We start from the raw sequence: 24,205 nt of genomic DNA on the forward strand, positions 1-24,205 counted from the left end.
GGTGGGGAGAGCCAGGCAGGGACATCTTCAGGCTTCACTTGCCAGGTACTGGTGGGCTCCTACCTGGCATGAATGAGGTTCTGGTGACCTCTGAGGCTTCACCCAACTCAGGGCTCCTAGATCAACCTAAGGTGCCATTCGAGGACAGCCTCTCGGTGCCCTGTGGACCTAGGGTCGGGGAGGTGAAGGCAGTCCCGTCCCAGCCCTACGTGAACCAAGGATATGTTCAAAGTTCCACGTTTGGACCTGGCTCTGTCCCTGGCCACCTATCTGTGTGACCTTAGGAAAATTCCCTCACCTCTGTGAGTGGCAGCCTTCTCATCTGTGAAGAACGGGAAATACCACATCTTTAAAGGGCTTTTGGGGGAATAAATGGCACAGTAAGCAAATAGAAAGCAAGAGACGCTCCTCTCTAGTGAGGAGATGAGATAAACACTAGTTCACATAAAAGCCAGCCAAGAAGATTGTGTAGGGCTGGGCTGGGGGCACCCGGGAGCTGATTTTGCCAGCCCTCCTTTGCAGTGCCGAGGCCTGGCAAAGAGCTGGTGTTAGGAACATGTCTGCTACTTAATGAAGATGAGGGGGAGGTAACAGGACCGCAGGAATGAATCTATAAAAGCACAGGCTGCTGGCAGCAGCAAAATGGGAATAAACTCCTTAGTGCACCTGCGGAGCCTGCTGTCCCATCACTACGCAGGTGCCCCACAGCAGGACACCCCTGGGAATGCCTGGGACCCTCTCACCTGGCAACAGTTTGTTGACTGAATAGATGGCAGCACATGCAAGACCCACTTTCTTCCAATAATCCCAGGACCGTAAGTAGGAGTCAGAAAAGCCCGCTGCTCGCCTCAGCTCCCCTCTGGGTTTTTGTGTGCCCGGGACCAACCCCAGGCTGAGCCAGGGAATCCCAGAGAGGGGAGTCCGCCACTTCTTCCTGGGGCTCTCTGGGCTCTCTGTGGTCAAGGGCAGTGAGTGAGGAGCCTGATGTGGGCCTGCAGAGCCCAGCTTCACTTGTGGCAGTCTCAAAGGTCCTTCCACCTTGTCTGCTGTTGACACAGCCTCCCCCAGTCCTACTATCTAGTGCTCCTTTGATGATGGTGAATTCTGGAAGAAGCCCCACCTGCAGACCTGGGGAGGGCCACAGGATTTAGAAGACTTTCTGAGAAAACACACAGGTGAAGGCCAGCTGTCCTGCTGGATGCGCTCCTGGACTGTGTGGCTTTCTTGCAGATTTCTTTCCCCCTTCTTCCTTCTTTGGTGTCCCAGGGTTGTTTTGTCCTCCCCTAGTCCCTTCCTAAGTAGAAACAAAGACTCAAAAGAGCCAGGAGCTGAATGCAGGCGGGAATAAAGCGAGGCTGAAAAGCCAGGATGCAGGAGGGCAGCAAGGAGGAGGGCCCCTGGGGGGCAGATGGGTGAGACGGGCCCTCCTGGGGGATGGCAAGGAGGGGGTCTCTCTTCTTGGGTAGCCAGAGAATCAGTGCTGTGTGCTACCTCACCCAACTGGTGGAGCTCTGATGTTCCTGCCACAGGGACCTTGTGGGAGAATGGGGCCTTGGGGGCTGAATCCCACCCTCGCCAAGACTAAAAGGGCCGAGGAAGTTGAGATTGTCATGTGAGTGGACACACAGCCACTGCCACACAAGAAACTAGGAAAAACATCTGTGTCACTGATGACAAATGGAAGATGAAAGCCTTATGACATTAAAAGCTCTCACAAGTCATGAACCTTTCAATAAGAAAACAAGCAAAGAAGAGGAAGTCCCCCCACTTTGCCCCGGCACAAACAACTTAAAAGAAATACAATATAGTCAATATATGTATGATAAACTCTTTTAGCCTGTAAAAATGGAAAAAAGAAAAAAACCCTGAGATAAAACAAAATGCCTTTTTGTGTGGCTTGTCAAATCCTGGCACCTGGCATGTGGGGAACTTCCACCATCCACAAGGTCCCTGGGTTTTGGATTGCTCTCCAGGAGGGCGGACATCCTGCCCCGGTGGTGGGCTCAGAGCCAAAGGCAAGGCGGATAAATAAGTGATGGGATTTCTGGGCACAGAGAGGCAGCTGGGATTACGGTAAATGAAACCTGAACATTAAGGCTCCCACTCACCACTGGCCCTGCACAGGTGGATACTCCAAATGATCTCCTTTTGTGCACCCTCACTATAGTTTCATTATGGTCCATTAAACAGCAATAATTAAAACAAAATATATTGGATTTGTTTGTCCTGGACTTTGTAAGGAAATGAGATTTGCAATGGTGTTGGTGCACAGTTGAGGACTACAGGACTTGTAATTAGTAGGGCAATTAAGGAGATGTCGCCTTTTTACTGCGACAGTGCACTTCTCAGGGATAATGAACTCTCCTGGTGGAGGGGAGTCTGGCTGGGGGTAGCCACGGGGACCAGGGGCTGCCTATTGCTGGTCCAGCCAGTGGGGGAGCTGGGGCTCATTTATGTAACAAAATGCTGCATGCCAGATGCTGTTCTAGAAGCCAGGGTGCACTGTGGAGCTTGCATGCGAGCACTGAGACAGACACCAAGCATGTGCCAATAAAGCATTCGAGAAGGACTTAACAGCTAAGCAGGAAACCAAAGCAGGAATAAAGGTGGAGAGTGGTGGGGACGAGAAACGGGCTTCTATCGTCTCAGAAGTCTTCTCTTAAAGAGATGACTTTAAGCTGAGATTGGGATGAAGTGAGGGCCAGAGTCTTGAAGGCCACCCAGGGGCAGCTTTCCAGACAAGGGGAAGGGCAAGGACTGGTGGGAAGGTGGGTGATGGTGTCTGGCCAGGCTGGGGTAGGAACTGGGTACAGAAAGGGTTTTTTTTCCCCGATTGCTCCTGGTGTGATGCAGAGTGTGAGGACACCCCAGTGACCTCTTGCTCTCTACCCTGTGACACAGAGGGCAGACCTTGTCTCCACTAATTTGTTCAATAAAGGCCCTCTCTCCAGGCTGTGTACCTCAGCTGGAGCTGGAGGCAGAGGCACCTGGGAGGGCATATTCTTGATTTGGAGTTCATTGTGAGGTCCAGGGCACATCTCCAGCTTTACCTGTGGTTTCCACTTAAAGGAAAAGGGGTGCCCGGCTCCTGTGGGGCTACGGAGGTAGAATGAACTCCATCATCTGTCCCTTCATCCATCTATTTGTTCATTCCTCCTTCCTCCTTCCATCCACCCACCTATCCATCCATTCTCCAACCAGCAGGCATTTGCAATTTCTGAGACCCCAGGCTGTTTCAGGGCCTTAGTAGGAGCAGGAACACCCAGATAGATCGGTCCTGGCTCCTGCCATCCACTTGAAGCTGCCTCTCCAGTGGAAAAGGAGCTACTCTGCAGTTTGGTGCCACCTGGTGGCAGCTGTTGGCTCTGGCTGAAATCGGTGAGGATGATTCTGGGCTGGGTGGCTCTGTGCAACTTCAGGACAGCAGCAGCTGTTTCAGAAAGTACCAAGTGGGTTAATGCCTCTTCTCAGCCCAGTCTGAGGAAGTTGAGCTGGGAGAATGCTGGGAAGGCAGAGTCCCCTCCCTGCCGCCACTTCCCTTTTCCCACGATTGGTGGCAGTTTACCTGGTTTCCCACTGTTTACCCTGTTCTCCCTCGGAGGCAGTGGTTTCTACCCTGAATTTACATTTAAATGGAGTGTATAGTTCTGTCCAGTGACCCAGAAAGTATGGTCACTGAGGAGTTTCCCTGTAGGGCTGTAGGCAGAGAGTCCCATCTGCTGCAGACAGCCGTCTGAGACCGTGGGTGGAGACAAGTGGGTTCAGGGGAGGCTCTGAGGACCACCATATGCCACATGCTAGATGACCCTGCCTGGGAGAAACAGCCAGCAGCCTTGACCTTGACATCTTTACTATCTGAACTTATGAGTATCTTTTTTCCTGGCCACGGAAAACAGACCCCTGACCTGATGCCTGATTGTGCTAGGACCTGCCTCTACAGCCTTCCAGCTCCACCCCAGAGACCTTTGACCTTGGGCTACCTGCTTATGACTTCTTCCTCCAGCCAGCCTCTTTATTGAAGCATCTATCTGGAGGCTCAGGGCTTCCCTACAGACCTCTGTCCCTGGCCTGGGTCCTCACAAAAATGTCCAACATCTCAGGCTGTCCATCAGACCCTGCCTGGCTCTAACTTTGCCACCACTGACTAGAGTGGCTGACTCAGAGGCCTGTGGGATTAGCATGATGAATGTAGTTTTCCACGTGGAGCTATGCTCATGGGATGTTTCACCATCCACAAGGATGGGCCACTTGGTTAAGGAGGGGACGTTGAAGGGTGCTCAAGGTGGAAGTGAAGCTGAAGAGAAAAATACTTGCATGCCACTGGTCACTGATGGGCTATCACAGAAATGGGAAGCAGTGTGAGTAAATTGAGGCATCTGCAATATGCTTATTCTTTGATCAAATCATTTATCTACTGAAAGTTTGTTTTAAGAAAATAACAAAAATTAGCCCAGCGAATTTTTGTATTTTTCGTACAGATGGGGTTTTGCCATGTTATCCAGGCTGGTCTTGAACTCCTGGGCCTGCCTTGGCCTCCCAAAGTGCTGGGCATGAGCCACCACTCACTGCTAGTTTTAATTTTTTGTCTTATGTGCTTCCTTAAAATTTTTTTAAACATTTAATTCATTGATTGATTGATTTTCCTTTAGACAACTTTTTCTGAAGAGCATAATAAAAGGAAAGTCAGCCATAAACAAACCACTTAAAAAAAATCCATTCAGGGATTGTAAGTTCAGCTGCCTTCAGACATGAGACAGAAAGTATCCTGGTGTGAGGGGTGAGACGTTCCAAGGGACCAGGACCTCGGCCAGATGCAGTCCATGCAATTGTTTTCACATTTTAGAAAATATAAAACAACGCTAATACTGACGCTGGCCAAACAACACAACTCTCACCCTGGCTGGACAGCCAGAAGGTAACCTTTGCCCAAAGTAAGAAATGAGGGTCCCCTCTCCTTCACCCCTTCTGCATTCCTACCGCCCAAACTCCAGACACAATTTTCTGGTTAAAGGGGTGAGGCCATGAGAGCCAAGGCAGGTGCGCCTGGGAGAGCCATCGTAGGGAATGGGGAATAGGCATTACTTGGACACAGCAGAGTTCAGCATAGGTGTTGCCAGACAGAGGCTGGACCTGGGTGGGGACAGGCAGGAGGAGAAAGAAAAGGAGGAAGAGGGACAGAAGGGAGGGGAGAGAGAAAGGGATGAGGAGAGAGGGAGAAGGAGTGGGAGGGAAGGGAAAGAGGAAGGGAAGGAGGGAGTGGAGGGGAGAGTAGGCAGAGAGGGTGGGAAGAAGGGAAGAGGAGGAGGAGGAGAAAGAAAAGGAGGGAGGAGAGTGAGAGAGAGAGAGAGAGAGAAAGGGGGACATTTCAGGATTGAGGACAGATATGCAGATGTGGAAGGGCTGTCCTGCCTCCTCCATTTTCTGAAAGGCTGTCACACTTGCTAATCACCACCACCAGCTGTGGAAAATGTTACCAGTTCATGCAGCAGTTCTTCCATGATGGGAATCCTTTCGGCTTTGCAGATGGGAAAAATGATGCTCAAAAAACTAAGACAACCCAAGAGCTGGAAAGCAGCAACAAGGATTTGGGACATGAAGCCCCATATCCATTCTATGACTTTGGCTGCAGCATGGGGGGAGAGTAGCCATTGGGAAGGTTTGTGGGTGCAGTCAAGAGAAGCAGGCTAGGGAGAAGTGCCTTCCCACTGCTGCAGCCTTTCCAGTAAGACTGGACAGGGTGTCCACCTGGCTCGCACACCACGTATCCCCATGACCATGTAGGAGGTGACTCTCCAAAGGCCCTTAGCAACCTTTAGTAACAGATACGGGAAAGAAGAGACGATTGATTGTCCCTCTTTAATTAATGCGATTATTCAAGGCCTGACTTGTCCCGGAGAGCACTGAAGGACACCAGCCCAGCACTGCAGGGAGGCACTGGCTTTGTTCGCTGTCTGAGGCACTTATCTCCAAATGCTTTGTTCACGGCTATGTCCTCTGTGACTTGAAGCTGTAGATCTTGTCTTATTAATGTATGCATTGAACAGATCTTTATTTTATGCCTACTAGGTGCCAGGCACTGCTAAGCCCATGCTGACCTGCTGTTTACAGTCAGCATTTACAATCTAGTTGGGGAAATAATATCGGTAAACACACATACACAAACACACACAAATATTATATTAAAAGTTTTAAGGATCATGAAGGAAATGATATCTCTTTTCTTTTGTCCCCATGTAAGGCTGGCACGAACAGGGTTCTCAGTGAGCGTCTATTGAAGAAATGAATGGGGAAGGGAGAAGAAGAATATGCAGCCTACAGGACGGGCCTCCATCCTCCGGCAAAAGGGAGGCCTGGTCCTGAGCTGGGCTGGTGTGGCTGGGGAGTGAAGACGCCATGGCCACCCTGGCTGGCTGGGACTCCCTAAGCCCAAGCTGCCAGGGCTGAGGGGCTGCCTTGGACAGCTGAGGTCCCCTCCAGGGCTGCATCCAGAGGACCTGCTGCCTGTTGCTGGAGGTCTCGATTTGGCAAGCTTTGTTACAATGGCTGTATGAGGCCCTCCCAACACCCCAAACTCCCCAGGTCCCCAGGTACATCTGCTGAATGTTACCTGACCACAGAACCAGGGCTGCATAGCTATTTGAATAATGGATGAGGAGGCGGTTGGATCAGTGGGCAAAGGGGCATGCCCCCTGTGTATTACCTTGTCTCTTGCTAGGCTGGTCTGTGGAGGGTGTGGGCTGATTGGGGATGGGGCTGAAAGGTGGGAATTGCCTGAGCCAGCTTTGCTTAGACAGCGGGCAATTTCATGAAATAAAAATTTCTGTTGGGATCTAAGAGTGCTCGGAGAGTCTGCTGTTGAGTGAGGCTGAGGCCATGGGAAGGAGAGGCAGGCAGTGCCCCACCCACCCCTGGGAAATGTGCTGAGGAGTCCCTATTATAGCCTGGCTATGCCAGGCAAGGTGATGGCCAACCAAGTCACCAAGAGCAGAGCAGTGAGACGTTGGGGAGGGCCAGAGGGCAGTCCTGGTGAGGTGGGACCAATGTGGATGGGAGTGGGCTGGTCAGGTGGGGAGACAGAGCGCCCTGCAGATCCAGGATTGCAAGAGCGTGACAGTGAAGTCACAGCTGAGAAGTACTCACTGTGTGTGTCTTTGTGTGTATGAGAGAGTAGCAGGGAGAGAGAGAGAGGAGAGAGAGAAAGAAGGGAGGGAGAGAAAGAGAAAGGGAAAGAAAGAAGGAGAGAGAGAAAAGGAGAGAGAGAACGAAGGAGAGAAAGGAGAGACAGAAGGGGAGAGAAAAAAGGGGAGAGAGAGAAAGGAGACAGAAAGAAGGAAGAGAAAGGAGAGAATGAGAGATAAAGAAGGAGAGAAAGAAGAGAGAGAGAGGGAGAGGGAGAGAAGGAGACAAATAGCAAGAGAGAGAGGGAGAGAAAAAAGAGGAAGGGAGAGAGGGCTGGGAAGAGAAAGAAAGAAGTGGTGAAAGGAAGAGAGAGAGATGGGATAGAGAAAGAGAGAAAGAAGAGAGAGTGATGGGGAGCAGCAAGAATAACCTACTGATGCCTGGATCAAGTACTGACAGGCGGGCCTTGTCAATAGGGAGGTTTAAGAGGCCAGACTTGACCCCAAGTTCGCCTGGTTGAAAACCCGTACCCCTCCTGCTGCAGCTATGTACATAATGTAAGTCTCAGAAATGGAAAAGATTCATTGTGTTTACTAATTATTCATGTAGCAAACTTACTTCATTCCTTCCATAGTCATTTCCATTAAATTCCACACATTTGTTGAGCACTTAATATGGGCAATCAAATGTGCATTTTGTTTGAGGGAAGCCATGTCCTATTTAGGAGGGAGCAGCCAGGGGTGGTGTGCTGGGGATCAGGAGGACTGGCCGCCAACCCTGCCTTTGCTGTTCCCAGTCCCCTCTCCATGTGCCACAGCTCCATTCAAGTCGTATGAATGCACCCAAAGAGCTTTGCACCCAAGAGCTGACCTTGAAAGCTATTTTATTTTCTAGAGATTTATTGGTGAAATAATTTAGACTTGGAGACTGAGATCTTTCTTCTATTTCTGGTCGGTCCCAGTTTGAGATTTCCTTAGATTGATTTAGTTTTCTTATTAGCAATTCATTACTGCATGTTAATAATAGCTAGACTTACAACTAAATACTTATAAAAATATTTTGCTCCAAGTCAGTGACTCCAGTGAGTCAATTAGAGCAGTCTTGGATGCTGGGATCTTAGAAATTGAACCTGTGGGTGTACCCAGAGGAGGTCTCCCAGACCAGTGTGGAGTCCAGCCCCTCAAGATTGTCCCATTAGGAGGCTGATGGCTGATGCTTAGCCCTGTCATGACCCCTCGACAAGCCTCTGGCGATAACTCTGGGACAGAGGAGATACTGTGTCTTTGGGCTCTTCTCCATTGGAAGCTGCAGGAGAGCACATAAGGACAGGAACTCCTCCCCAGGTGGAGGTGAGCTATGTTCTCAGAGCTGCCCATCCAGAAGTTCCTCTAGGGTGGTGGAGACAAGGTCCAGTGGATCCAGTACCTTTGGGTGTTGTTTCCATGTGGTACCAGTTTCCTTTCCCTCTGTGTCCCCATCTCCCTCCCTAGCCAGAATCCCTAGGGGCTGGTTCCCCAGGGCTGTGAGCTCAGATCTGCATACCCTGGCATAGCACAGAGTAGGTGCTAGATACCCGAAAGGAGGGGAGAGAAAGAAAGAGAGACAGAGAAAGGAGAGAGAGAGACAGAGAGAGAGAGAGAGAGAGAGAGAGAAGGAGAGAAAGCAGAGAGACAGAGAGTGAGAGAGAAAGAAGGAGAGAGAGAAAGCAAGAAGGGAGAAGGAGAGAAGGGTTGAAATGGACTGAATGAGACCCTGAAATGCTAGAAGCTGAGGACTTGGCCTTCCTCAACATACCCCTTTCTTATCCTAACACTTGACAAAAAGTCATTATTAGTCTGAAAATAATGATAGACTCACATAGAATTTATGTCAAGGGTTGGAAAGACAGATAACTGCAGGAGCCAGGGGGGTTACACAACCTGGAGAGGGGAAAGTAGTAGGGAATGGTGAGGTCTGTGACCAAGTAAAGTTGACATGCCCAATCTAAAGGCAATGGATTTAAATTTCTAAAACATTTCTGTTAACTGGATAAGATGCCTTTGATCCAGCTCAAAGGACCTTTGTTTAGGTTTTCTAGCAAAATAGGTGTTTTGGGTACAGTACAACAAACCAGGCAATTAAGTGTGAAGAACAAAAAATGGTAAGGAAGTAAGTTAAGTGTGGCAGACAGGCAAGTGTGAGCTCTCCCAAGGGTGTTGTGGCTTTTGCCTGGTGGGGGATGGGGCTAATTTAGGAGACCACCAGAAGATTCAGGTGCCATCTGTAAGTTCCTAAAACAGCTCACAAGAGCATTTCTCCAGGAACGTGGCCCTAGCAGCAAGACAATAATAATAATGATAATGCCACAGTTGCAGCTGATGTTCACAGGGCAGTTGCTACGTGCTGGGCATTGTGTTCAGTACTGTCTTTAAAATTTTTTAATTTTTAAAATAGACTTTATTTTGTAGAGGAGTTTTCTATGCACTGCACAATTGAGCAGGAAGTGCAGCGAGTTCCCATATATCCACCCCCAGCCTCCTCAACTGTTAACATTAGCACCAGAGTGGCCCATTTACTACAGTGTGTGAACCTGCATTGACATGTCATGATCACCCAGAGGCCACCATTTACATTAGGGTTCATCTCAGTGTTGTGCATTCTATGAGTTTAGACAAATGTCAAATGCCATATATCTACCATTAAAATAGTTTTAACTGTCCTAAAAGTCCTTTAGCACTGTCTTTTTTTTTTTTTTTTTTTTTTTTTTTTGATACGGAGTCTTACTCTGTTAACAGGCTGGAGTGCAGTGGCGAAATCTTGGCTCACTGCAACCTCTGCCTCCCAGGTTCAAGTGATTCTTCTACCTCAGCCTCGCAAGTAACTGGGACTAGAAGCATGCACCACCATGCCCAGCTAATTTTTGTATTTTTAGTAGAGACAGGGTTTCACCATGTTGGCCAGGATGGTCTCGATCTCTAGACCTTGTGACCTGCCTACCTCGGCCTCCCAAAGTGTTGGGATTACAGGTGTGAGCCACTGCACCAGGCCAGCACTGTCTTTTAATCCTCCCTCCAGCACTTGATGTGGCATTGTTGTCCCATGTCACACAATGAGACAGGGAGGTCCTGAGAGAGTAAGTGACCTGCTCAAGCTCACTCTCCTGAGGACCGAAGCCTGCTTGAATGGAGGCAGGGGTGCAGACTCCGCAGGTTGTGGGCCTTCCTCCTGGGCTGTGCTCTCTTTCTTTGTGAGAATTAGGAGGCCATGGGCAACCCTCCAAGCTCTGCAGCAAACACAGGGCCAAAGGTTGAAGCTGAGCTCTAAGATCCCTGGGAACCACATGGGAATATACTTTGTCCTGTGGTCACTGAACAAGAACAGGTGAAGTTATTGGAAGTTGGCTTGCATTTGAGCAGCTACCATGTTTTATATGACAGTAGAACTAGTGAATTATAGGGAATTTTCAGGATGATAAAAATGCATATCTATCACTTGTTGTATACATATATTTTCTGTTTCCAAGTCCCCAGGAAATCTGGAATTTCAATTAACTGCTATGTTCTTCACATATTCTCTCATGTTTAGCTTAGCTAAGCTAAGTTTTTTGGCAATTTCCAAAACTGCAATATAACAATAGATTTGCTGACAAGTAGAGAACATGCCATATTCACACTGAGATGTATCCACCAGGGATTATTCTAGAGAGCCTTTAAAACATTTGTAAAAATATCAAAATGACAGCACAAATAACCTGAGCCCTTCCAAAACATATAATTAGGAATTCAGTGTGGTTTTTTCCTCCCTTATAATTTAAGTATTTTACCTGCTTTACCTTGTTGCTATGGGTTTGAGCCATGTGTACTGAAATCATTTCTGCTAAGGAAAGTTTTAAAAGGGAGGTTGTGAAAATCCCTTCTGAGCACAATTAAGATGTCAAATCCAACACATATTTTTGTATTTGGCCTCAAAAGATGAGGACAGAGGTGTCTCCAAATATTTTTCCAATTTTCCTAAAACAAGCCAAACAGTAAGAAATGAATACTATGCATGGTATTTAAGACCTCAACTCCGAGCCTTCAAACCCCTACATTTTCTAAGGATTTGGAATTCTTTTCAGGAATCAATTTAAAATGATTCATAATTCAACTGAAAACAATTGAGAGCTTAGATAGATGCTCGCATTTCCAGCTTTTTATTGCTGCTCTTAGTGTTTCTGAGATGACAGTTTTCCTTTCATAGAACCAGCTTAAAATTAGAAAAATCAAACACCCATTAGAGAAAGCAGATTTACTGTGCTATTAATTGATATAGAGATGTAAAGCTTCCATCACCTGGGCAGAAGCCTAGCGCATTCCTGCAGACAGTTGCAGTGGCTAGAACCTAGGGGGTCTGCATCCCACTCACTGGGCCTGAGTCGGAGCTGTCAGCCTCTAGGAGCCAAGCCTTGAATTTTCAGCACTAAGACATGCGGCACTGGGGGAGCTGCCTCTGTAACAACATCTGCATGCCAGTCTTGAGGGGTGTGTGTTACTGTCTTCCCATTTTATTTTTAAAAACATGAACATCCTTGAAAGTTGAACTCCCCACCCTGAGCTGGGTTCTCTCTTCCCTATGGGACAGGAGGCAAAGTAGCGCACCCTGTTTAGCAACCAGGAAATGATTCTCGGGAATGCAGATGCTGTGGCTGCGGGTATGAGATGCGGAGACAAGGGGCACTGAGAACCCAGGATTGTCTCCCTACAGAGGCTGGAGGCAGCCTAGGTGAGGGCCGGGAGCGGGGGACTGTGAATCTGCTGAAATAAGACCCCCGCAGTTTTAACTTTAAATAAGCATTTCCGTCCTAGTGGAAGCTCCTCTAATGTCTCCTGCAGCTTTGATTTTGGAACACGTCACATTCCTCATTAAAGCAATCACTGTTAAAACATAAAGCAACACAGGATTTATTTCTTCATTAAACTGATGATCCGTATATGAAGCCAATTAACATTATGAGTCTGGTGAACATCAAGTGTAAAGAGGTTAGAGAAAATTAAAAGCAGTCACCTTGGTCTTTAGATAAAGAAAGTACACTTTTAGATTGTAAATTATCAGAGTGTCCAAGCGGGACAGATCGGTGAATTTGGTTAATTGGAAAATACATTTTACCGCACAAGAATTAAGGAAAAATAACCTTTTCGTTACTAAAGCCCTTTTTTAGGGGGAGGGGGACCGTAGTGAACACCTATTAGTCACCTTCTCCCGGGTGTTGGAGACATTCGGAAAAAAAGGGGGCTGGCGTCATCAAAGTTTGCCGTAGCCTTTCGTTTCTAAGGTTGTTTGGTTGTTTGTTTAGTCGCTGTTTTGCCAAGAGGAAGGAGCCCAGCCTAGCGGCTCCGGGAGAGGAGCGCCGGGCGAGGCGAGGCCGAGGGTCCCGAGCCGGCTTAGAACCCCGCGAGCTGGGTGTGTTACCGGAGCTCGGCTGGTTATCTAGCAAGGGAAGCCGCCAGACTCGCCTTGGGGGCCGCGGGATGGTTTCCGGCTGCAGCCGCCGGGTAAGAGCGGCGCGTGCGACTGCGGAGAAGGGATTTTGTCCCTGTTGCCAGCGCTGAGAGCGTGTCCGGAGTAACTTTCGCAGGTTTGGTCTGGGAGAGGATTGGGGTCGGTCCGCGGAAGCCTGGGGTCCGGCCGGGCGGATCCCACTCCTGAGCAGCGAGGGGCCCCGGCTGGGCCCCCGGGACCGGCTTCTTTCTCCGCAGCAGCCGGGGGTGGGTGGGGTGGGGAAACCGGCGCCGCTGTCCAGGGTTCTGACCTTGCCGGGAGGCTCGGCGAGCGCTCTGTTCTCAGACCCCGGATGCGCCTGTGTCGTCCCGGGGTCATCTCTGGGCCTTAATAGGAATCTGCCTCGGTCGATGTCAGGGATGGGAAGCTGAGACTGGCGTTTGGACCTCATTGGTTTCTGGGGCCAACGCAGCTCCCTGCGCTGGTCTGCTGCCGTTGAGGGTTCCCGCACAGACCCCCAGGTGCGCCTGAGTATCTTGGCCCGGGCGGCCCAGACGCTGTCCGCACCTCGCTTCACGGCCACCGGGCTCCCAGAGCGCACAGGCAGGGAACTGCTGCCTAGGGCAGGAGGGAACCCGAGGGGACTTTCGGCAGACCTAGGCAGCAAGAGGAGCTTCGGGCTCTTGTCAAGAGCTCCAGAGAGCAAGGGCCCTCTGAGGGAGACAGGGAGACAGCCAGCGCGCGCGAGAGCTGGTCTCCTGACCTGGGATAAGGGAGGATCAGCGCCAGGGGCTCCCAGACCTCTTGGCATGACGTATGAACGACCCTCAGCTGCCCTGCCGGCCCCCGCCTGCCACCGCACCCGCCTCCGGGACCTGCCAGCTGCTCCTCCCGGGCCGGCTGCCTGGAGTCTCGGAGTCTGTGGCCCCGGCGAAGCCGGCGTCGCGAGCTCTCTCCGCTCTGAACCGAGCAGGAGTTTCCTGTGATTCTTTCCCCGAGGCAGAGCAGACTCTCCTCTGGAGCGACTGAACCCAGGAAGGGCCGCTTCACTGAAATAGGTCCTGACTTGCCTCGGCCGGCCGGAGAGGGACTGGTCTTCCTCCAGGCTGTTTTCTAAGGGGCGTCGACGGCGGCCGGGACCCAGCGCTCTGTCCCGCAGCAAGATGTTCCTCGCCCAGCGCTGGTGTCCAGCGGCGGGCCTGCCAGGCCTTTTGTTTCCGAAGCGCTGTGTCTTTAAGATGAAGGCTGGATCCCGGGCAGTGCAGGGACCCGACCCACCACCTCGCCAAGGCTCCCTAACGCAGCATTAGAATGTTTATAAAATATTCAATTTATGTTGTCTGTCCAAGAAGCCATCGTCCCAAAATAAAATCAGCAGTCTAGACGGAGCACAGACACCAGAACTTATCAACAGTTGTCTGACTTGCATCTTCTGATGCATCTTGAGTGGGTCATAATACCAACTTTATTTTCAGTGGTGCATAAATTAATTACACGCATTTAATAACCAAAATATCATTATATTCCCCCTTTAATATCATAAAGGCTTTCCGCCAGGGAAGCACTTAATAGTGCAGGGGGCCGTAACGGGCTATTATCCTGGTGTAATGCTATTACAGAACCAATTATGCGCCATTAGACTTGCTTTTTTTGCAGTTTATGTGATTTGATCCAATCCGCGCCCCTGACTTGAAAATTTCAGCCTGGTACTTTAGAGTTTAATTTTCACCCAGGCAGAGAGAAGGGCGGTCTCTCTCCGTTGAGTGTCTGCCTCCGATGCATTTTAAAAGTAATTGCAAAGGGTCCCACCGCATATCATTTGCATCGAGAAGCGAACATAAATTCAGGGACCCCTTGCTGAGAACAAAATCAAACTTTCCTTTTGTACGATCGCTTGGAAAGGGAAGCCGTGTGCAAAGAGTCCCCCCAAAACCCATCCGGCGGCGACAATTAGCAGTGCTTTGTCAATTTGCAGCCCGGGAGTCGCCAGGCCTTTGACAAGGGCAGCCCAAACCGGGCGCTCGCTCTCGGAGAAAGGTTTGCCTCTGAGGGGACATGAGGTGGGGGGTGGGGCCTAGTGTATTTTCGGAAAATGAATTTTTTGGGGGTGATGGTGGTGGTTGTTGTATCGTTCTGTTTTAAAAGAGGAAAAACCATTCCTGATGTTTGCTGAGAAATGACGGATTTTTTTTTTTTTTTTTTTTTTTTTTAAACACCACGTGGGCCATTTGTAAGGCCCAATAGACCTATCCAAGTTACTCGCTGTAGACAGCGCTGGAAATAATCAGATTAAGGCCAATTATGCGTGAGATTATAAAGGCGAGTGCTGAGCGGCGGCGCGCGCTGCAGACAGACAGCAAGACATCTGGCCACTTCCCGAGTCACTTCTTTGGTCCTGCGGGCGCCAGCCGCGCCGAGCCCCGCCCGCCGCCAGCCAAGCAGGGCGTGCGGACCGGAGGCGGTCACGCTCCGGCCTCCTTGACCGCCGCCCGCAGAGGTATGCTCGGCTCTGGACCCACTCGCCGGTCCCCGAGCGCCGGGCCTTGGGGCTCGGCTGGCCTTCCTGGCCTGAGCTGCAGCGCACAGATGGCCTTGCGCGCTAGCCGGACCTGGCTGCGGCGGCCCGGGTGCAGGGCTTCTGGATGGGACCCCGGAGAGCCAGAAACTACGCCGCGCGGGTTTGGTGCTGGGGCTAGGGTGAGGGCACTGCACTCCAGGAAGTGGACACAGCCGAAGGACTGCCCCGTGGGGTTGCCGCTTGCGACGGGGCTGACGCCTTCCCTCCTGTCTCCGGCAGTGAGCTGAAGGCGTTGGGAAGGGTTTTCCAGGAGGGGAGCGCCCCGGGTGCGCCCTAGGGCCGGGCGGGAGCGCTGGCAGAGGGAGACTTGAAGCTCTATCGCTGTTTGCTTTGCAGCCAGGCAGGAGCAACTCGCGCCGGTCCGTTCCGCTGCCACCCTCCCAGGTCTTGGCCGTCCAGCCGATCTGACAGCCGGCGATGTTTTATTTCCACTGCCCGCCACAGCTAGAGGGTAAGTAAGCGCCGCGCCCCAGGCTCTCCATGAAGCCAGAGCCGGCCAGAAAGGGCCGGAGCGGCAGCAGAGTTGGCGGGTGGCGGGGTCCCCGCCCTGCGGGGAGCGCAGCCGCCGGCAGGTGAGTAGGGGTGCCCCTGTCCCCCTCCCTACACCCCACTGCAGCCCCGCTCCAGCTCCCCGCCCCGTCGCCACCTGCCTCCCACCTCCCTCCCTGCCTGGGCCAGGACGCCCCGGGCTATGCGTGCTGCGGGGACCGGCCGAATCCTCCCAGCACAGATGCTGGTGTCACGCCTCTAATTGGGGCTCCCCAACCCAGGGGGCCGCATCAATCTTTCACGGTGCTTTTGCAAACATCCCAGAAAGCGAAGGCGAGTGAGCCCGCCGCGTCCTGGCCCCGATCACGAGCTGCACGAGCCTAGAAGGGCCCATTGCTGGGCTGCTCTCACTGGGGCCGCTGGCGAGAGCCCTGCAGGGGCCTCATCCGCCTTGGATTCTGGGCAGCTCAATTCGCTTCCTGGCCGCCTGGCTGTCCCTGGAACCAGGTGGTCCTGCCCACCACCTGCCCGGACTGACCTAGCGTGGCTCCTTCTCTGTGACTCACTAATCCTAAATGTCGAGCACTCCCCACTCCCCCGGACCAGAATTTCCATCTTTGAGGGTCTCCAGGCCTGAGAAGAAATTTCCCTTCAGGATCCCCAGTCTGGCTTCCGCACCCAGTTGTTAGGGGGGCGTGGGTTGGTGAGAAGGGGACAGTTGGGACCTCCTGCATGCCCCTGCTCAGGACCCGGGGGATCTAAGATGGGGTCTTCACATCAGGGGGCCAATTAGTAGCCATCAGGTGAGCCACACTGTGGGCTTTAATGGGGCCTTCTGCAGAGCAGCAGTCTCAGCCCTGGGGTATTGGGACTTTTGTAACCGTGGGAGTGGCATTTGGCAACCTACTCCTTTGATTTATTATTGTGGTGGGAGAATTTGGGGAGCCAAGTAGTTGTGGAAGACAAGGGGCAGGGTAAATGTTGTGAGGCCCTGGGAGACCTGAGACTTCAGGTGATACTTGTCAGTCTTGCCGCAGGCTGCCCTGAACAGTGGCTGAGCCTCAGAAAGTTTGTTTTTGTTTTTCTCATAAAAGCTCTTAAGAGTCCAGTAGGATTTTCTAAAGGAAGCTAATGAGGACCAGTGTTTAAGCCCTGCTAGCTCTGTCAGCATTGCTAGGAACGGAAGGCCACACATTTGCCTGCATTTCACCTCCTTTTATCCCCAAGGTCCCATGCAGGGTGAGTTTTATGGAAGGGTGGGAGATGTGCATCCCCTGACAGTGTACTCTAGGGGTTGAGGGAGTCTCTCCTATGTTGAGGGTGCCTTCTCTGTGCATCTGAACCAGGGGTCTGGACTAATTGCCAGCCAGTGTCCCACCCTTCTGGTCATAGTTGGGGAAGGCAGAGGTTTGGGCATTTGGCAGGTAGGGGACATCATGAGTGTCTGTGTGCAGGGTGGGCTGCAGGAGTGACTTAGGGAGAGTCCTGGCCTGGCCTGCCGTGACCCCAGCTCTCAGCCCAGCTTAGCGGGCTTACTGTGCTCCCCATACCCTGGGCACATCCCACCTCAGTGCTGACTCTGTGGTATAACCAGAAGAAGAGGAGATGGGTCTTTCAGAGCCTTTCTTCCGTTTGTAGATGTGTTTCTCTGCCAGTTTTGCAGAAAGGAGTAATTTAGTTTAGTTGAGTGTTGCTGGGTGAAAGGGATCTCCTGAGAATGGAAAAGTTAAGAACAGACCTTTGGAACATGACATAATTATAGTCTATCATCTTTTTTATTTTATTTTTTTTTTTGCTAATCTAGAGAGACATAAAGGAGAAGAGAAAGAATGGCTCATAATCTTACTTGTCGTATAATTTTGCTGATGTTACATTAAAAAGTACCACTGGCACCTGCCTGAGAAGTTTGAATACAGCAGAAACTTATACATTGAAAAGTAAAATCCTCCTTTTCCACCTCTTTTCCTAAAAGTATCTGCTATTTTTTTTGTCATTCTTTCAAGAAAATATGATTTAATTCTCATTTATGTATTTTAAAAATACATGTTTTGCCTTATTTGCACTGAAATTATGTTGCTACATCATTCTGTACTTTGCTTTTTTTAGTTTGTAGTGTATCTTGGAGATTTGTTCATGCCAATATGTGTAGATCTACTGATTTCTTTTAAACTGCTGCGTAGTATTCCATTCTGCGTTGTGGAGAAAGGGAGAAAGGGTCTGCTGATGGGCATTTTGGTTGTTTTCCTTTTTTTTTTTCAACTATGGTGTTTCCAGAAACACATTTTTTTCTATTTTAGCACACGTTACAAATATATTCAGAGATTAAATACCTGTATGTGTACTTAAATGTTTGATGGATGTTGTCAAATTACCTTCTAATAAGGCTGCACCTGATTTGTACTCCTACAAATGGTGAATTAACCTGCACATCTTATGACACTCATATCTGTACTGGGTGTCTTTATGCACTTCATTATTTCACCAAAATGTTGAAAATAATATTTCATTGTTCTGTTGTGTTTGGTTGAATTATCTTTAAGGTTTAACATTTTCATAATATCGACTATCCTACTTATTTTTAAGTAAAATAGCTATTCTCATTTTTTCTTCTTTTCTATTAGCTTGTCAATCTTTTATTAATTTGGTGAACTGTCATCCTTTTCTAGGATTCAGTTTGACATGCAGTGTTTCACTTAAAGATTCTGCATGTACACATTGTGAGCCACTTTGGGACCATGAGGTATAAATTAGAAGACTGAGGGAAATTGTGATTGGAGATCCTCAGAGATTGTATTCCATCCTCACCAGTCAAGTGCATTGTTTCAAAAAAAGACAATTTGTTTTCATGCAAAGTAATGAAAATAAGACTGCATTGAGGCCATTCCTTTTAAGTTTCCAATGAGCTGGAGAGAAATAACTGTAACTAGGGTTTTGAGGAACAACGCAATTTGGACAGGAAGATGGAAGGAGAACACTTTAGCAGAGAGTTAGGGTGTTTGGCAAAGGATGTGGCCCTGGAGGGTGAAAGAATAACTAGAAGGAACTTCCTCTAGTAGACAGAATTTTAAGAAGCCCAAAGGACTTTCAATCTTTGAGACTGAGGCCCTTCTGAGGGTCCTTGTCTGGGACAGTGTGGCTCCAGAACTCCTAATGCCGTGATTCTGAGAACAGAGCCCATAGCAGGTAAAGTATTCACTGGTTAATGGCAACTTGCTCATTTGTTTTCCTAAGAAGCCATTGTGGACTATCAAGTAAATAGAGCACATTTGGAAAATGATCTGAATGCACGTTTGGGGCCAAACTCTGTTCTGGGTTTATAGCGAGCTTTGAAGCCTGCTGGGGAGGACAACGTCTTTCTTTTGTGGGGAAGTAGCAGCAATAGGTGCTTTATAAGGCCTGGCCAGAGGGCGGGGTGCCCTTTGAGAGTGGCCTTGTTCAAGTCTGCTTGGCATTCAGGACAGTCACTATTGGTGCAGATCTCCTGTTAATTGACATCTATATAACAGATCCACTATGGTGCTGATGAGCTGTGACCAACAGTAATTAATATTCATTTATAAACTTCTTCCCTCCTCGCGTTCTGCACTTCTAGGAGAAAAGTGCTGTGAAAAGCTCTTGGTGTTTTCTTTCCTCCCCCAGCCTCTCCCAGCTCCCAGATTTTAATTCTTCTTTATAGAAATAAAGGAAAGTAAACTACCAGATGAGCCAAAGGGAGACACACAGGCTTCTATTAAAGGATCTGGAGTAGGGGTGAGATAAAGGCACATTGAACAGGGGTGGAGCCGGGAGCTGGAGAGCAGGTGAAGGCTCTGCCTCAAGTCAGTGACCCTTCCTGGTTCAGAGTCCAGAATTTCACAAGAATTGAACTTGGCCATCTCGGGGATTAAGGTTACCACCTGCCCTGTGTAATAGGGATAACTGGGTTTAAAGTCAGAGGTTTTGGGGACAGAGTGGAAAAGAGGGGGATTTAATAGGAGGAACAGAAAAATATCCTTTGGGACAAACAGGGCTGCTTGTCTGGTGGGTCAGGTGTGTGCCCTCTGAACTGTGTCCGGGGGCGGTCTGAGGACTGGGGCCCCTTCCAGCCCAGGCTGATCAGTTTGCTCTTGGTAGGCACTGCACCCTTTGGCAACCACTCTTCGGGGGATTTTGACGACGGGTTTCTACGTAGAAAACAGCGCCGGAACCGGACGACGTTCACTCTTCAGCAGGTACCAACGTTGATTCTCCTTTCAAACATCAGCTACTTCCTACCTCTCCCAAATCAGAGTTGAGCAACTCTTCTTTGTCTTTTAAAATAAGACCAATTGATTACGTTAACTGAATCTTTCTGTTTTCTTGAACAACTTATGTGCCAAGGAATCTGTTTTAGGGGGAGTGCAGATGACTTTAGCCTTGTAATCCCAGATGAGAGAAGCAGCAACGTTCTCTCCCACTTGCCTTAGGTTGATAGTTTGGGGAACACTTCCATGTCAGCAATATCGTTTGAACCTCACAGTGACCCTCTGAGGAAGGCAGGTCAGACATTCTCATTCTCAGTACAGAGATGAAAACCCGGATCCCTGGAAGTTGGCTGACTTGGATAAGGTATAGTTGCCTACAAGTGGAAGGGCTACAACTGGGACCTTGATACTGTGTTTCCCAGAGCTGGGCTCTTTCTCCTCGATCAGCCTGTGTCCCACTCTTGGAGTGAACTGGAGTGGTTGCGAAGGTGACCAAATGTCCCTATGGCATTTTGTGGGATGACACCATGAGGGCTTCTGCAAGTTGTTTCTGTTCCCTGGCTTCCTATGGTGAAAGCGATACCAATTACTGTAACTGTTCATAAGGTGACCATTAGGTTTTTTTGATTCCTATGACAATACTTAAATGTAAAAGCATATAAATATTCACATCTCTCTTATTTCTACTTCTTGCCAGAGCACTGAGGTTGCCAGTAAGCGGTAGCTCCTAAGTCATCCGCGGTTGAAATTCTCATTCTGTGGGATCCTTCCAAAGAGCTCCTTTCTCCCTGTCCTTCCTTGATTTGATCTGTGAAACTGCTTCCTCACCACTCATAGGAGATTTGAAATATGCATCTGCTTCCCCTCACCTAGCCACAGCCTCTCACCAGTACATATTTTTTCCTTTTACCAGCTGGAAGCTCTCGAGGCCGTTTTTGCCCAAACACACTATCCAGATGTCTTCACCAGAGAAGAGCTCGCCATGAAAATAAACCTCACAGAAGCCAGAGTGCAGGTAAACCTTCTTTTTAATTATTTAACTCTCTAATATTAAAACTGGCAAACTTTTTTTTTGACATCATGACTGCAGAGTGCACATTTGGCCAAAGAAAGCAAATGAAGACTATCTGTCATTTTCATGATGCACTTTAATAACATCAACATAATGTGGAATATTAGATTAGGTTGATTAATCGGTCATTCATAATTAACTAGTGATAATGTTCTACACTAATTTGTCCGCGTCTCTAAGGTACTAAATTACATCAATGCACATCCATTTCCTTGCTTTGGGAAAAAAAAAAAAAAAAGAAAGAAAGAAAGAAAAGAGCTGAGATGCTATTCTCAAAGCAGCTCTGACCGCTCTGGTGTAAGGCCAGTCAATTGCAGAGAACCGCGTTTTCAGATGGGAAGCAGGGTAGGATCTGCTTTCCAGAAATTGCATCATGTCCAACTTTTCCCCTGCTCTCTGACTCTTTCAACAAAGTGGATCGGAAGAAGATGTGCAATTTAAAAATCTTGAAACAGCAAAAGCAATAGGGCTGCTTCAGAGATGAGTATGGCCTGCGGTGGCCGTCTCTAAACAGGATTTCTGTTTAGAAGCTACACAGTGATTACATTTAGGTGCACAAACCCGCCCGCCAAACCCAGCAGATGTGCCTCAGCGCGAGAGGAAGGGATCCACAGTGCCGCCTCTCCGGGCGAGCTGTTCTTTGAGCACAATTATATATTCATTTTATTTATGGGGTTTCCTCCATGCTGTTTCTGTTCTTTTTTTATGTAGGGGCTTGGGGTTAAGACTATGCAAAGATCTAATTGTAGGAAATATAATAGTTTGCTTTCGGTTCCCCTGGGTCATGTTAGTATCTCTTAAAAACCAATGGCTGAAGAGAGATAATGGAATTCTGAGCAGTAAATTGGGGGTTGTAAACAAATTATTTCCCCTATAATCAGATTATGTGATCCTGATTATTAAATCCGAACATGAATCATTGGTCATATGCAGGCAAATTAAACTGATTATTATTTGGAAATGAAAATCTCCTTTGGCCAGGATACCGTCTATCCTTTCTTTTTTTAATGCCAGCTTGCCAATAGCTGCCTAAAGACTGAACTGCAAATTGAGATAAATGACACAATTATTGAGCATTCAGAAGTGGAAGATCATAACTTCTCCCTGAAAGGTGCAAGGGTAAGATAGGGGTGGTGACAATTAAAGCCGGGAATTGTTGTTCAGGCTGTTGTTGGCTATTATGCAGACAGACAATGGCTGTGAAACGTTTGTTTAGTGAACCTCCATGTGGGGACGTGGGCTTCGGTGGCGGGAAGGGAGATGTGTTTACATTTATACCCCTTGCTCATTCAAATATGATTAATGTTCTATAAAGCAGGGTCTTAATCGAAGCTGATGTTGTCAAACAATAACTAAATAGGGAAATAAACGACTCCATCATGCTCTTTCCTCAGAAGCAGGCGAACTGTCAGTGCAAAGTCATTAAAATATGATAATGAAAAATAGCTCAATTAAATGTTGTTATAGCTGTGACCTTCATTCAATTAAGACGCAAGAAAGTGTCTGCATTTTGCTTTGCATTTAACTGCCCTAAATTTAGAATATAGATAAAATCATTATTCAATGGTTGCTGATATGTGCAATTAAAAGCCAAGTAGATGAGAAAAGAAAGAAAGAAACCCAGTTAAAGAAGAATGAAAATTAAGAGATAGGGTGGGCCAGCCCAGCAGAGAGCTCAGCCTCAAGGACCCAGGCTCTCTCTGGGGCCAGTGTGCCAGCAGCCAGGGGAGGAGGAGAGGATGTGCTGGGGAATTGAAGGGAGGTCTCGCCAAGCATTTTTTTTTTTTTTTTGTAGTCAGGAATTATCTCCCAGGAGGGGAGGGAAGAGGTTTTGCTGGAAGGAGTAAACAGAAGCAGGATTTCACTGACCTCTGGAAACTCCTTGAACCTGGGCTGCCCGGCTTCCATGAGGCTGTCCTGCAGAATATAGTTTTGGTTTCTAGGGCTTAAAGAACCCTGCACCTGACTCGAAGAAGGTGCTTAGGTCAAGATGAATCACCAGCCTTTTTGTAACCTGAGGGTGATGGAGATGACATGAGTGCATGTTTACTGAGTGGTGGATGGCTATGCATCAGGCCCTGTGCTCAGTGTTTTGCAGGCATGCCAATCTTCCTAACAAGTCTTACGGGGTGGCCACAGTTATTACCCCCAAACAGTTTGAATCACAGTTCCCAGCCAAGCCAGTGGGCTTCAAACTATGGATCTGCCATTTACCCACCTGGATGGCCTTAGGCAAGTTAATTAACCTCTCTGCACTTAATTTTCTCATCTGTAAAATGGGGATAGCAGGACTACTTACCTCATAGGGATGCCGTGGATTCTAAACCAGATTTACTGAGGTCCCAAATTCTAGGCCATGGATGGATCCAGAGTCACTGTTTCTTTCCGTCCTTCCCTTCCTTCCCTTCCTTCCCTTTTTTCCTTCCTTCCCTTCCTTCCTTCCTTCCTTCCTTCCTTCCTTCCTTCCTTCCTTCCTTCCTTCCTTCCTTCCTTCCTTCCTTTCCTTCCTTCCTTTCCTTCCTTCCCTTCCTTCCCTTCCTTCCCTTCCTTCCCTTCCTTCCCTTCCTTCCCTTCCTTCCTTCCTTCCTTCCTTCCTTCCTTCCTTCCTTCCTTCCTTCCTTCCTTCCTTCTTCCTTTCTTTCTTTCTCTTTTTTCTTTCTTTCTTTCTTTCTTTCTTTCTTTCTTTCTTTCTTTCTTTCTTTTTTTTTTTCTTTCTTTCTTTCTTTCTTTCTTTCTTTCTTTCCCTCCTCCCTCCTCCCTCCCTCTCTCTCTCTCTCTCTCTCTCTCTTTCTCTCTTTCTCTCTTTGTCTCTTTCTCTCTTTCTTTCTTTCCTTTCTTTCTTTCTTTCCTGGAGTCTCACTGTCACCCAGCCTGAAGTGCTGTGGCATGATCTCAGTTCACTGCAATCTCTGCCTCCCAGGTTCAAGTGATTATCTTGCCTCAGCCTCCTGAGTAGCTGGGATTACAGGCATGTACCACCACACCCAGCTAACTTTTTGTATTTTTACAAAAAGAGACCGGGTTTCGCCATGTTGGCCAGGCTCGTCTCAAACTCCCGACCTCAAGTGATCCGCCCACCTCGGCCTCCCAAACTGCTGGGACTGCAGGCCTGAGCCACCACACCTGACCCAGAGTCAATGTTTCTAATGGGTACACTGGGCTGCTGATCACGAATATGTCGTGATGTGTATCAGACGATATCATAGATATGAGGCCAGACCAGACACACCCAGGTACCCAGGCCACAGCTGTCGGAAGACCTAGTGA

General features: G+C 48.8%; 2 protein-coding genes across 2 annotated transcripts in view; one reads left to right on the forward strand and one right to left on the reverse strand.

Moving 5' to 3' along the window:
• The window catches only part of LOC126963224 (mitochondrial import inner membrane translocase subunit Tim23), a 901,060-nt gene that overhangs the window by 844,541 nt on the left and 32,314 nt on the right, over positions 1-24,205 (reverse strand). The gene's annotated exons all lie outside the window — the stretch shown is intronic.
• The window catches only part of DRGX (dorsal root ganglia homeobox), a 32,495-nt gene continuing 23,208 nt past the window's right edge, over positions 14,919-24,205 (forward strand). Inside the window, exons 1-4 of the mRNA XM_050805365.1 lie at positions 14,919-15,073; positions 15,491-15,605; positions 19,757-19,854; positions 20,780-20,881. Coding sequence (XP_050661322.1) covers positions 15,572-15,605; positions 19,757-19,854; positions 20,780-20,881 — 234 coding nt within the window. The 5' untranslated portion in view covers positions 14,919-15,073; positions 15,491-15,571. The remainder of the gene's footprint in view (positions 15,074-15,490; positions 15,606-19,756; positions 19,855-20,779; positions 20,882-24,205) is intronic.

The sequence above is a fragment of the Macaca thibetana genome, chromosome 9, assembly GCF_024542745.1.
Source record: "Macaca thibetana thibetana isolate TM-01 chromosome 9, ASM2454274v1, whole genome shotgun sequence".
NCBI classification, from domain to species: Eukaryota; Metazoa; Chordata; class Mammalia; order Primates; family Cercopithecidae; genus Macaca; species Macaca thibetana.